The 12,607-nt window shown below is 43.8% G+C and overlaps 2 protein-coding genes across 3 annotated transcripts; one reads left to right on the forward strand and one right to left on the reverse strand.

Annotated features, from left to right (window-relative positions):
• The first annotated feature begins 222 nt into the window (after window positions 1-222).
• On the forward strand, window positions 223-8,185 carry qpctla (glutaminyl-peptide cyclotransferase-like a). Its single transcript, XM_006795346.3, has 7 exons — window positions 223-935; window positions 4,282-4,428; window positions 4,503-4,796; window positions 5,115-5,276; window positions 5,685-5,784; window positions 5,873-5,989; window positions 6,801-8,185. Exons 1-7 carry the CDS (start codon window positions 714-716, stop codon window positions 6,944-6,946), a joined length of 1,188 nt encoding a protein of 395 aa, XP_006795409.2. The 5' UTR covers window positions 223-713; the 3' UTR covers window positions 6,947-8,185.
• A 22-nt stretch (window positions 8,186-8,207) lies between these two features.
• Window positions 8,208-11,215, reverse strand: six9 (SIX homeobox 9). Of its 2 annotated transcripts, none has more exons than XM_006795345.3 (3): window positions 10,829-11,215; window positions 9,361-9,521; window positions 8,208-8,373 (listed from the first exon to the last, which is right to left on the reverse strand). In XM_006795345.3, the coding sequence occupies exons 1-3, from the start codon at window positions 11,213-11,215 to the stop codon at window positions 8,208-8,210; spliced, it is 714 nt and encodes a 237-aa protein (XP_006795408.2). The 2 variants fall into 2 exon arrangements, with proteins under 2 accessions (XP_006795408.2, XP_087707652.1); XM_087851526.1 differs by having other exon boundaries at window positions 9,337-9,521.
• Window positions 11,216-12,607: the final 1,392 nt, after the last annotated feature.

Here is a 12,607-nt window from a genome sequence, read left to right on the forward strand (position 1 = left end):
AAACTGTAAAACCTATGAAAATACAAATAAAAGTCCCAAATTAATGTTCTCCTTCAAATTTTCCAACACTTTCCAGAAAGCCGAATTGAAGTGTTTGGGTTAAGAGCGATCTGAAGGCAAGAACAAGAAGATGTACCTAACAAAGTGTTGTGTTGTTTACTGTAGTTCCTTTTGCGCTCCATAGGTGGCGATTACGTCTTTACCCCCTACAGGCACCACAGAAGAAGAAGCAGTGCAGTTTTCAGTGGAGATGTCCCGTAAAGAGAAGGGGTTAAAAGGAATAACGCGGCAGTGGAGTTATGATAAGCTTGCTTCGTGACTTCATTTTTGAAGTGTTTCTCTGATGTAGCTGTAAGTGAATTAAAACGAGTTTTACGACAGAAAGTGAGGCGTTACAGGCGGCAGTTTGTGTCTCTGTTGTAATTTATGCTGGATTAAAAGCTCCTCTGCACATCTCCAACATGTCCGGCGTGTCTTCGAGCTGCGGGGCCGCTACGTCTAGGAGCTGCGACCCCCGGAGTCCGCCGAGCAGCAGCTAATGATGGGCTGCCGCTGTGCTGCAGGAGGGCAGCGTGCTGTGTCGGATGTCCCCCTCGGCTTTGCTTCTCAACAGCCTCCACTTCCTGTGTGACTCTCTCTCCTCCGCTGTTCTGCAAAGCCGGTTGTGACACGTAGCTGTAAGGACCGCCAGGAGCGGCTCTGCGCGTTCAGTCATGTCCAGGTCCGGCCGGAGGTTCAAGCCGCTCCAGCAGAGCAGCGGGGGCGGCGGCTCGCTGCCCGGCTGTGACCGGGTCCGGATGCCCCGGGCCCGGGTGCTGCTGTTCTGTCTCTTCGGTGTTCTGGTGCTGGCGGTGGTCCTGGGAGTGTACCTGTCCAACGACACCGTCACCGGACATGTGAGCCGCGTGCCAGCGGTGGATCTGAGCAGAGACAGGGTAAGAGCTGCGACAGGGAACAAACTGAAGCTGTGCACACAGCAGGACTGATTTAATCCCCACAGACGGTCATTATGACACCTCACTGTAACCAGACCTGTTCAGTCACAGCTGTGCTATGGGTTACTTCAAACCAGTACTCCAGGATAACTTAGCTTTTATAAGAATAACTCAAATACAGCATCGCAGTCATTCCAAATCTAAATGATCAGGATCGTAATAAGAAAAATCTGGCCAATAACAGCGGCTACTGTGGAGTGAGGCAGTGCAAAGTTTGAATCTGGGTTTGCAGCAGTGGAGCTGAATCATATAGTGCTGCAGAGCATCTGTAATCACGCAGATGAGCCCATAGTCATTTTTACATAACACGGATCATGCTGAAGTAATTACTGAGCTTAAATTGAATCATTGTCTGCTTATAATAACTTTAAAGTGTATCTGTGAGCAAGCTGATGTTGGGTACTTAGCACAAAACAAATAAAGAGCCAAAGTCATTTTATATATGAGCTGAATTTATTTATTTATTTTATTTATTTTTTTATTTATTTTGACCAAAAATAGATTATTTTACTTTTATTTTAAATGAGCCAGGTAAAACATTAAAACAGCAGGAGCCACTGTAACTATTAGAAACACAATCACACAGATAGATGCAGAAGTGAACACAGCACCAGATTATATGTTAAAAACAACAACAACAAAAAACCAACTAACTTTCAGTCAAACTTGACACCTGAAATTCACTCAGAGCTCTGAAACAGTTTCAGTCTGACCTAAAAATGAATCTTTTTGAATAGAATTACAGAGGCACTGTTCATTTTTAATGGGCAAAAGACTCCAGCTGTGAAAACATAATAATAATTTAACTTGCAAGGCCAAACCAATGTGAAGTCAGGCGTATAGTCTGCAGGTGTGATTCATGACGAGTCAGCAGTTTGGTGGGATACTGACACTCTCAGTGCGGTGGCTGATATCAACATAAAAACAGCCAGCTGTAACACGTAGCATGTCGGGTGTGACATGCTTAATGACGATTTCCAGGACGTCTTTATTCATCAGTGAGTGCGTGTCCCTCAAAGTACATTGATACGTCTTATATTGCTTGACTTGTGACCATTGTAAGACAATGCTGATTCTGTGTAGCAGTGTATCATGAGCACGTTTGTGAATCGGAACCCTTTGAGAGCAGTCGTGTGGCCAAGAGTAGCATTTTCTCTATCCTGTAATATTGACTGAAACTGAAAACTACTATTATGTACAGGCCTACTGCTGTTTCTTCTCCCTGCTGCTGCTGCAGTCCTGACTGGGAGGCTCTCATATGAACAAATTTCACTGATCTTGCTCTCACTCTTTAGGATTCATATTAAAGTCAATTTATTTCACTTAGAAGTTCTTGCACGGACCTGCCCCTCGCCAACGATCAGCAATGCTACAATTTTATATCCCACGCTCAGTTGACGGGCAGCAGTTCCAAGCACCAGACTTTGAGAAGTCGATATCTGTTGTGATTAAACGTGCTACATAAATAAACTGACGACCTGTCTATTTAGACGCTCAGCTCCATTAATAATGAGCGCCGCAGCAGCGCAGGTGTGCCACTGCTCATGTTTCACTCTGCAGCTTTTACCTATCCTCATTTTACTTTACTCCTTAGTCATGGCAGTTTAGTTTGCGTTGCGCCAAATCCGAAATAAATTACAGATTCCTGCAAATAAAAAGGTGAACAGAGCTGCTCATAGCTTCTGATCAGCAGCCCAAACCCAAAGATCTTTAATTTACTTTCATATAACACAAACAAAATCATCTTACCTTCATGTTTATGATTTGGGATTTGAATGAAGAGCTGCAAGTTTTACAAACGTCACATATGCTCTTATGTTGTTAAGCACATACAGCTGTGGCCAGAAGTTTATTCTGACTCATCACGGGCATGACTGTCATGGTAATTTTCAGCTTTTAATAATTTCTTTGAATTGTTTTTTTTAGCCGTGTTGAATGATTGTACAGCATACAACTTTTAATCGATTAAAAAAACAAGAGTTGTGTGCACGAGCTCAAATATATACACACCCCATTAATATTTGGTTAAATGTCCCAAAGCAAGTTGCACCTCGATCGGACCATCACAACACTTCTGGTTGGATTTTGGCCACTCTTCTTGGCAGAATTGATAGATTATATTTAAATAGTTTGGTTTCCTGGCTCAGATCACTGTCAGCTACCATGCCTCCATGGTTGACAGTTGCCACAGTGTTCTTAGGTTTGAAAGCCTTTACCCAAATGTACCCTGGCAATTCTCAGTCCATGGCAATATCAAACTCAGTTGATTGTGGACAGTGACACTGTGGCTCTCTTCCACAGCATGTCTTTTATCCTGTCTTCCTTCTCCCACCCCAACCTGTTGCAGCAGATAGCCCCGCCCCTCCCTGAGCCTGGTTCTCCTGGAGGTTTCTTCCTGTTAAAAGAGAGTTTTTCATTCCCACTGTCGCCAAAGTGCTTGCTCATAGGGGGTCATATGATTGTTGGGTTTTTCTCTGTATGTATTATTCTAGGGTCTGACTTACAATATAAAGTCGCCTTGAGGTGACTGTTGTTATAGTTGGCACTATATAAATTCAATTGAATTGAATTGACACTGGCGTTCCAGACGTTTACACTTATTCCTGAACATCTGAGGATGACAGTTTGAGTCTTCTTCCAGACTTTGGAAAAGTGGTGTGACATGAATAAACTGGTGATCTTGGACTCTGCAGTTGTTCAGAAATGGCTCCAAGAAACCTTCCCAGCTTATGTAAATCTACAGTTCCTTCGACTTTCCCATTATTCTGAATATTGGTCAGTACAATGATGAGTGCTGTCAAAAACAATCTACCAGATGTAGTCAATCACAATCACTGAAGAAGTACACTGTGCATGTAAACACTTGACCACAACTGCATTTTTGGGGCCCACCTAAGAGGTTTTTGCTTTCTACCGAAGAAAACCCATGAGGACTGTGCTAAAAACATTGTTTTTTTTAGTAGGGGTTAATTTTTCTTTGGCTTAAATACAGTTTTCTGTAAAACATTGCCAAAAACAACAGGAAACTGCACAGACTTGTCCTTAGTAAGGTAACGCTGAACTGTGTGTGTGCTAGTTTTGCTTTGGGGCATTGAACCTTCGATAGTCAAAGGAAAAAAACATGTTGACAAAATAGTTAAATGGAGAGGAGGAGGTGTAATATAAACACTGGAAGAACTGAATGATCCTTTAAACCCATCAGAGAGGACGTGAACCTCTGGACCACGAACATGTGGAATGTCCCATGCTCCTGTTTACACACTGTTCTTTTTTCCCTCTCCTCCAGCTGTCCCACAAACCCAGTAAGTGCTCTCCAGCTCAGATCCGCCGTCTGGCCTCTCAGGTGGATGGCACTCGCCTGTGGGAGGCTCACCTGCGGCCCATCCTGATAGAGCGCCTCCCAGGCACGCAGGGCAGCCTGTCTGTACAGCAGGTGGGTGTAAATATTTATAGCTTCCTCACTTTTACACATTCATCCCTCATCATTAACTCCCTGCTCCACTTCAGCACATCACCTCCACCCTGTCCTCGCTGTCTGCTGGCTGGTCCATAGACCTGGACTCGTTCCAGTCCCCTACGCCTCGAGGCCAGGTCACTTTCACCAACGTCGTCGCCACTCTGGACCCTTCGGCACCTCGACGGCTGCTCCTGGCCTGCCACTATGACTCCAAGGTGCTGCCTCCAGACCCGCGAGCCCCGGAGAAGGTGTTCCTGGGGGCCAGTGATTCTGCAGTGCCCTGCGCTATGATCCTGGAGCTCGCCACCTCTCTGGATGCCCAGCTTAGGTCATTCAAACAGCAGGTGGGTTTTGTGTTGGCTGAATTTAAGCAACAGACAAAGCAGATGCTGACAGATGTGGTTCCCGCTCACAATGAAAAGTAAAGGGCTGAGATGCTGACGAGAGTCTTTCTTATTGTGTTGTTTCATCCCTCTGCTTCTGAGGCCGCAGTACTGGGGAGAAAATGCTGACTCGAGCACTATCTCTCCAGAGGGCTGTGATTTATGTAGTTACCGTAGAAACACACACTGCAACAGCACTGCAGAAAGAGAAACTCAAGCCCTGCTTTCCCCCCCCCCCACAAATTTGATTACCTCTGCTTTCTTTGTTTTTCCTCTCAGAAACTTCCCGTAACTCTCCAGCTTGTGTTTTTCGACGGCGAGGAGTCATTTGAAGAATGGACCGCCACCGACTCGCTGTACGGCTCGCGCCACCTGGCTGAGCGCATGGCCAACACGCCCCACCCGGCAGCCTCCTCGCACGCCAACATGCTTCAGGCACTGGTGAGGAAGCTGCAAGCAGAAATATGTTTCCTCTGTGGTCACGTTTACTTCCTGAACCAGACGTGCTCCACGCTGTCCTTCAGTTTGCACAGCTTAAAAGTTGAATCCAGCCACGCTTTGGTCAGTCAAATCTGAAAAAGTTTCCACCTCAGACTCAGCTTCAGACTTACATCTACAGGCTCTTAAAGTACATTTTGAGCCTTTTTAACTCAGTAAATATTCATAATATGAAGGTAAAATGTGCATAAACTTATTTAAAAAACATTATTGCACACAAAGGTCATGAGAACGGATTATGAGAAGGTCAGGTGAGAGGGTCATGGAGTGACCCTTTGACTTACATTAACATTTAAATTACTCTGATTAAGACAATTGCCAGCTCCCATCTCTCTAACTTCGTCTCTGCAGGATCTCTTCGTGCTGCTTGACCTACTCGGTGGTCCCGATCCGCTGATTGCGAATCACTTCGATAACACTGCACGCTGGTTTGACCGCCTGATTGCTGCAGGTAAGCGTCCGCCGTAACTCCTCCACCAATGCTTGAATCCCTCCTGAACACTTGTAGACCCGATCTCTGCCTCCTCCTCCACCCTCAGAAAAGCGGCTCCATCGACAGGGTCTCCTGACGTCTCACCCCTCAGAGCAGACCTACTTCAGGAAGGATGTGTATCTCGGACCCGTGCAGGACGACCACATCCCCTTCCTTCACAAGGGTAGGTGGGAACCAGGAGTGTAGCCTGTATACCCACCCCCTGACCTCTGCAGCTGGAGGTCATCCCTCAGAGTTATTATAGTCGAAGCAAGCCACAAGACACTTAGATTAGGACTGCAGCAGCGATGCTTTCCATAAACAAAGACACTGGCAGTCCTGTACTGGTGTATTTGAATGTTTCTTTGCCTCGTTCAGATTTTTGTCTTTTGAGCAGTAATTTATAGCACACTGAACCAGCTGCTTCCTCTTTCTGTTAAGCAGAACTTCTTGGCTTCTTTTTTTTTTCTTTCAACTGGTTAAAATTGGACTTTTCTTGTTCTTGGACCCTCGCTCAGTAATGACAGATTAGCAGGATAACATGCTGCTGCCACTAAAACCAGGTGGAATTAAGACTAGCCTCAGTTCTGGTGCAGCCCGGCAGCGTTAACGTTTTCTTCTGGGATGTATGCGAAGGGTCGACTTGGGTCCCTACATTTTTAGACAGTTAACACAAGGCTCTGTGCAGATGTGTGCATGCTCTCAACATCTGTGTGACTGTGCAGACTCGCATACCTCAGGCCAGAAGAAAGCAATAACAAATATTCAGTAACAAGAATTAATGTAGATTTAGATTTTTCGGGGGGGTTGGGCTTGTAATTACAGTCAGTCCGCAAGAGGTAAAATTTAAGAAGTTCAAAACAGGTATTGAACCTTTTAAGCTCAGTACTGTAGCACATGTCTGTCTCCAGGGATTTATCTCCTCTTTAAAGAAGAGAAGTCACTTTCTTTAACCCATGCTCAGTCACCATCCCTGCCTTCGTGTCTCTGTACAGGTGTGCCCGTGCTGCATGTCATCGCCACTCCCTTCCCACAGTTCTGGCACACACTGGAGGACACGGAGGAGAACATGCACCGCCCGACGGTGGAGAACCTGACGAAGGTCATGGCTGTGTTTGTGGCGGAGTACCTGGGCCTCTGAGCGCTGAACACAGACAGCAACGGTCCGAGCAGGACTGGCGATAAACAGCGAGGTGAGGAAGAGGAGAGCCTGGTGAAATTAAGTAAGCTGGAATCTGAACTTTACCAAAGACGTATATCTGCTGGGCAGTCCTCGGGTTCACGTGGACAACGAATTGGACACAGCTGAGCAAAGTGTGTGAAGTGGATGGTTAAACCTTTATTACTAATACACATGCTGGGGAGCATCATACCTGAGAAGCAGCTGGGAAATGTGTCTGTGACTCTATATTAATGTTTTTGTTCTGTTCCTGTGAAAGAAAAAAAGCCTTATTAGCCTTATTGATGATTTACCCTGTTAATAAGAGATGGAGATGCTCTTCGTCTTCTTGGGAGGGACCTGTTGTGCTCATTTTCAGCTCCGACTCTGCTCGGACTCTGCTCAAGTAGTTTTGCATGATTTACCGATCACGTGCAGCCTGAAACAAGCCTCTCCTTTTAAACTGAGCTCCTTTTGATTGGCTGCCCATCATAAATAATAGAATATCTGCTCTCAGTGACATCATTCAGAGCCAAGAGTAGAAAAAAAACTGTGAAAAAGTGCATTTAGAGCACTCTCGAGCTTGAGCTTTGGCCATATTTAATAGGAGCATCCACAACTGTAGCCGTTTATATATACATATGAAAGGAAATCAGCAAAAGCACGACGGGTCCCCCTTTAAGAACGACCTGTGACGAGCGCTGCTGCTGAGGATGCTTTTCGTAGTTTATCTGTGAGTACCTTCTCCTGACTTTACCTTCACATCAGTGAAGATCCTCATGGCCTTGGCTGTTATGAAGTGCCAGCAAGATGAAAATCATGAAGATGAAGATGTTACTATGGTAAAAGATCACACCGCAGTGATTGTGAAATTATTTTATTCAGGTTCTCTTACAGTTTCAAGACATTTCAGGAAGTCGTAAACACTGAAAACGCTGTCTCCTGGTTCAGTGTGTAACCTTTGGGTATGATACACGTGGGTGCAGTTTACCAGCATGTACCCTTTAATAAAAATAATTCCCTAATCATTAAAAATGTTTTGATTTCATCTGTGAATGCAGTGTGGAGATGCACCTTTATGCCACACCTGTGATCCAGTCTGTTGGCTTTAATCTCCAGACGTCTGATGTCTGTCTTGTGTGATATTCTGTAAACGTTTAAGTCTCTGTACGGGATCTGCTAGGTCTTGTTTTGGTAATAAACTTTCAATGACAACAGAAATTATGATGATCTATTGGACAGCTTAAACATCTGGATGCCCTCCACATGTGTGGTGCAGTGGAGGAGGCAGTAGATGGAAAAGGGGTGGAGGTGGTTCGCTGCAGCACTGGGGACTGCCTGGAGGTGAAAGGTCGTTGTCAGAGGATGGGTAGGCTTGTTCTGAAGGTCCTCGAGAGCCTGTCTGAAAACTGAAGGATCATGAGATTTAGAAAAAAGTACAGATTAATGTCTTACTGTAACCACAAGGTGGTGCTATTATGCAAAATTCAACGCGTGCGCCACAGTGATAAATTCTATTTACGGCATGCCAGATTAAAGTCTCCTTAAAGCGCTTTGTAGAAAGTACAACCCAATTAAATGCTTCGCTTCACATAGATTTTTTTTCTAGTTTTAACAGGGGGAAAAAAAATCTTTCAGCCATTCGCCTGTTTTTTTTCCACAACATTGACTCGAAATTTCAGAATTATCAGTGCATGAAATACAAAATACCAGTTTCTTTAAACTGATATGTACTGCTTATGTAATTTAGTTTGGTGATAGAAAAAAAAGCTACTGGAAAAAAGGAGGACCTATTTTAGCCTGACTATAAGGTAAGAGATTCGAGTTAGCTTATGGTGGCAATGTTTTAAAATCAGTTTCTTAACGAAAAGTATAAAACTCAATGATTTCTGTAAAGACCCATTTCTATTTTAAGTTAAAAGTATGAGTAGGTGATTTTCATTAATTTCATTGAGTCATTAATTTAAATTATTACAGACAGCACAAATCCCAATTTTTATTGCTTAATGCTAAACGCCAACGGTTTGTTTATTCATTGTATCCATTCGCTTTCTGTGGGCCACTGATGGCGCGTTCACTTAGCAGTCGGAAATCGGAATTTCCCTTTTCCCAGTCAGACGTTTCACCTGCAACATACACTCAAGTCGAACCTCCAATTTGACAAATCGGAGAAGCCCCAAACTACGATTTAGCAATCCAGGATGGCAGCAGTGCGCTTAAACAGAAGTAAAACTGCGTTTTCTTTCCTGTTTTTCGTACGTCGCTCCCAGCTCCGACTTTCGAGGTAACTAGACGCGTTCATCACTTTTTATTATTAGTATTAGTTTACATGGGGGTTCTTTGAATGATAAGAGGACAGCAGTTCAGCTTACAGCGAGCTGGTGCCCTTCACTGACCCGGTAAACTCCACTATGCGGTCCCTCTGCCGGCGGTTCTTGAACCAGTTGCTGACCTGGATGGCGGTGAGGCCGGTGGCTGCTGCTAGCTCCCGCTTTTCTCGGGTGGAGGGATACGGCTTACGGTGGTACCACTCCCTGAGGATACTCCGAGATTTTTCCTGTTGTTAAATAAAATAAATAGTGAAATCTGGACATTATTATCAGAAGATATGTGAGCGATCCAAACACTGTCAGAGCATCTCTTATTAGCCATGTGCATCTCTGTGTCAGGTCTTTTTCCTATTTCTTACACACATGACTTTTAGATACCTTCCTTCTACTGAGATTTGTTTTTGTCTCCACATTTTCAGTTTCCTCATTTTTTTTAAAGCACACATTGCACACCGCTGCTGAGCTAAACCTTTCGACTAGTTGCAAAAAAAACCCAAACCTTTTATGCCTGTCAAACTATTATCTTTGGCATTTCTCATAGACTGAACTAGATTGAAGTGCCTAAAGATACCCCTTACATGTAGACAGCACTGGTCCATCCTTGAGTTAGGTCAGTGTTAACTGGTTCCAAATAACTAACCATCCATTCTCTTCCACTTATCCTTGTCAGGGTAGCAGGAGGGCTGGAGCCTATCCCAGCTATCACAGAACAAGAGGCAGTTCACCCTGGACAATTTGCCTAACCCTACTAATGCATGTCTTTGGACTATGGGAGGAAATCGGAGTACCCGGAGAGATGTTCAATCTCTTCTTGCTGTCAGGCAACAGTGCTAACCACCACGCCACCGTGCTGCCTTCTGAATAACTAACGAACAATTTTTTTTAAAACAAAACCCATTCCTCTGAAAATACTTTTAATCCTTGTAGCTGACCTAAGTGAAACAGCAGTGTCCAAAGAAAGACTTTGAAAAAGCTTCAGAAAACCTGGAGAACTATTAATCAAGACCACAAAATTACAAGAAAGTTCTACTCCTTAGAAGCAAAATATAAAGAAATTGGGGTGGCTCGAGACTTGCATAGCACTGTATTTTAAGCCAAAATACAATGGCATAGATGCAGCATGCTGCATAGAAATGCTTAAATTAAGTATGTGAGTAAAATACCAAGTTACATCCCACTGGTCCTATAATGCTCTGAACCAATAGTTTAAGATTAATAATACTTTTTACTCACCAAACCAGGGTGGGACAGTTTATATTTACATATAATTAGATTCATTACTATAAAAATACTTAAAAGATAATGTTTTATGCAAAGCACAAAAATATAAATTATGTATTTATAGTATAGAGGTCACATACATGTATTAAAGATGCAGTATTCCTCAGATGTGATAGTACACGACTTGTACATAGTAGTATTAGTAGCCCACAAGTACACTATGCTCCACTTCAATCAGTACCAGTACACTGCTTGATTAAATGCAGCTCACACTTCAGTTACTTAAAAACATGCAGTTTTAGTGATTGCCTACCTTGAAGCAGTAACTTGTCTCCTCTCCGTCCCATATGGTGTTTGGTAAAGGAAATTTTCTCCTCACGCGGTACTTCCCCACAGCTCCCAGGGGTCGGCCCCTCTGCCTCTCCGCTTCTATGTAGTGGGCTTGCAGCCAGAGCTGCTGCAGGAGCGGGTGGCTGCGTGCAGAGAAGGGGAAGCCCTCGAGCAGGGTGTAGAGGTCTGAGAAGCGCCCTTGGTGAAAGGCCACCGCCGCTTTGGCTTTTAGCACGCTCTCAAGCTCCCTGGAGCACGAGGAGGAGGAAGCAGAAGGAAGAGTGCGGAGGAAGCTGGCGAGACGATCTATGCAGCCGCTCTGCAGCAGGACCTCGCACACGCAGGTGACCTGCTCTGCTGTGAAGATCATAGCTGCATGGACGGGTCCTGAGGCGTAAGGTGAAAATATCTTCTAACAGCTCTCAGGAGAGCGCCAAAGCCTTCCGTCTATGCCCTTGTGTGTGTGGATGAACAAAAACTAAGTAAACTGCATGTGTGTGTAGCATTACTCATCATCATACCCCGGCACAGGTAACCTGAGACCATCAGGGCTATCATAACACACCATGCATCCCCTCCTTCTCTTGTACAAACACATGCATGCACAAGCTCACACACATTTTGGTCGGACTTGCACGCAGAGTCGGAGCACGATGGTTTCTCAGTAAAAGAAGAGAACACATTTGAATAAAATTTTCTTGCCAAATTAGAAGCAAAGGTTGTCACCCCCCCTCACTTGCAATAATCTACAGTTCCAAAGTGTGGTGCATGAGGACATCCACAATAATCACAGTCTTTTCTGTAAATGTAGTTTATTACAGTATCATGTAATATAAAAAATAGAATGCATTTGAGTACAAAAATGAGAAGACGAGGCACAAATGATCCCTTTGAAAACTCAGAAACAAAAACAAAGCAAAAACACACGACATCTTTGGTTAAGTCTGGAGTCATGAATGTTACACGTCAGGCTGGAGAGTGAAAACCAATCCAGGAACATGTGTGCGTAAGCCATGCAGGCTTTAATGTCAACATACTTTGGTAAGAAATGGCTAATATAAACAAACACAATGAAAACATTTCCCTTTACCCCCCCAAACAAATTTAAACACTCAGCTAAATTCAGGTTGATTTGTTCAAGCTAAGGTCCTGGAAGCTGAGCATGTAAAACCTCACGTTACAGCGTGAATTGATAATGAACATTTCCTATCCACAGCTTCTCCTCGAGGACTGTTTGAAGAACTACTAGCTGATTGATGCATGCCTTAAATAGATTAAATGAGACCAACAAACACACACTGACAAACACACACACATTAATGTAACTATACGTGTTTTTCTAATTTTTTTTGTACCATAATTGGCCAAAGGTTTGACCGCTTACCTGTGTTATGACAACAGAAAGGTCACACAGCTTTGATCGAGCTGTACTCAAAAACTTTACAATATCTCAAAAACACGAACCACAACTTCCTGATTAATCTTCTTGGCTCCTTATCTTTCTGTGTCACTCTTACTAAGAGACTGTGAAATGAGTCCGACCGCTGTCATAACACCGTGGCAGCGCAGCGTAAACAATATGTGAATGAAATGTGCAAAATATACAACAACAACAAAATAAAAAACACAACTGAGCTATGACCACACAACCAAAAAAAAAGAAAAAGAAAAGACACGTTTGCGTATCACTGAACAAACTCATTCATAAACGTAGACACAAAAGAGTCCATATGAAGTGAATCCAGATATTTGGTTGAGTACA

Source organism: Neolamprologus brichardi, chromosome 14 (genome assembly GCF_056152115.1).
Source record: "Neolamprologus brichardi isolate AB-2024 chromosome 14, ASM5615211v1, whole genome shotgun sequence".
In the NCBI taxonomy this organism is placed as follows: domain Eukaryota; kingdom Metazoa; phylum Chordata; class Actinopteri; order Cichliformes; family Cichlidae; genus Neolamprologus; species Neolamprologus brichardi.

Coding starts and splice junctions, on each gene's coding strand:
- six9 (XM_087851526.1), bottom strand. CDS start 11,215: ATGATCTTCACAGCAGAGCAGGTCACCTGCGTGTGCGAGGTCCTGCTG. Junction 9,522..10,828: donor AGACAAGTTACTGCTTCAAG/GTAGGCAATCAC, acceptor ATTTAACAACAG/GAAAAATCTCGGAGTATCCT. Junction 8,374..9,336: donor GTGAAGGGCACCAGCTCGCT/GTAAGCTGAACT, acceptor ATGATCCTTCAG/TTTTCAGACAGGCTCTCGAG.
- qpctla (XM_006795346.3), top strand. CDS start 714: ATGTCCAGGTCCGGCCGGAGGTTCAAGCCGCTCCAGCAGAGCAGCGGG. Junction 5,785..5,872: donor TGACCGCCTGATTGCTGCAG/GTAAGCGTCCGC, acceptor CTCCACCCTCAG/AAAAGCGGCTCCATCGACAG. Junction 5,990..6,800: donor CATCCCCTTCCTTCACAAGG/GTAGGTGGGAAC, acceptor GTCTCTGTACAG/GTGTGCCCGTGCTGCATGTC.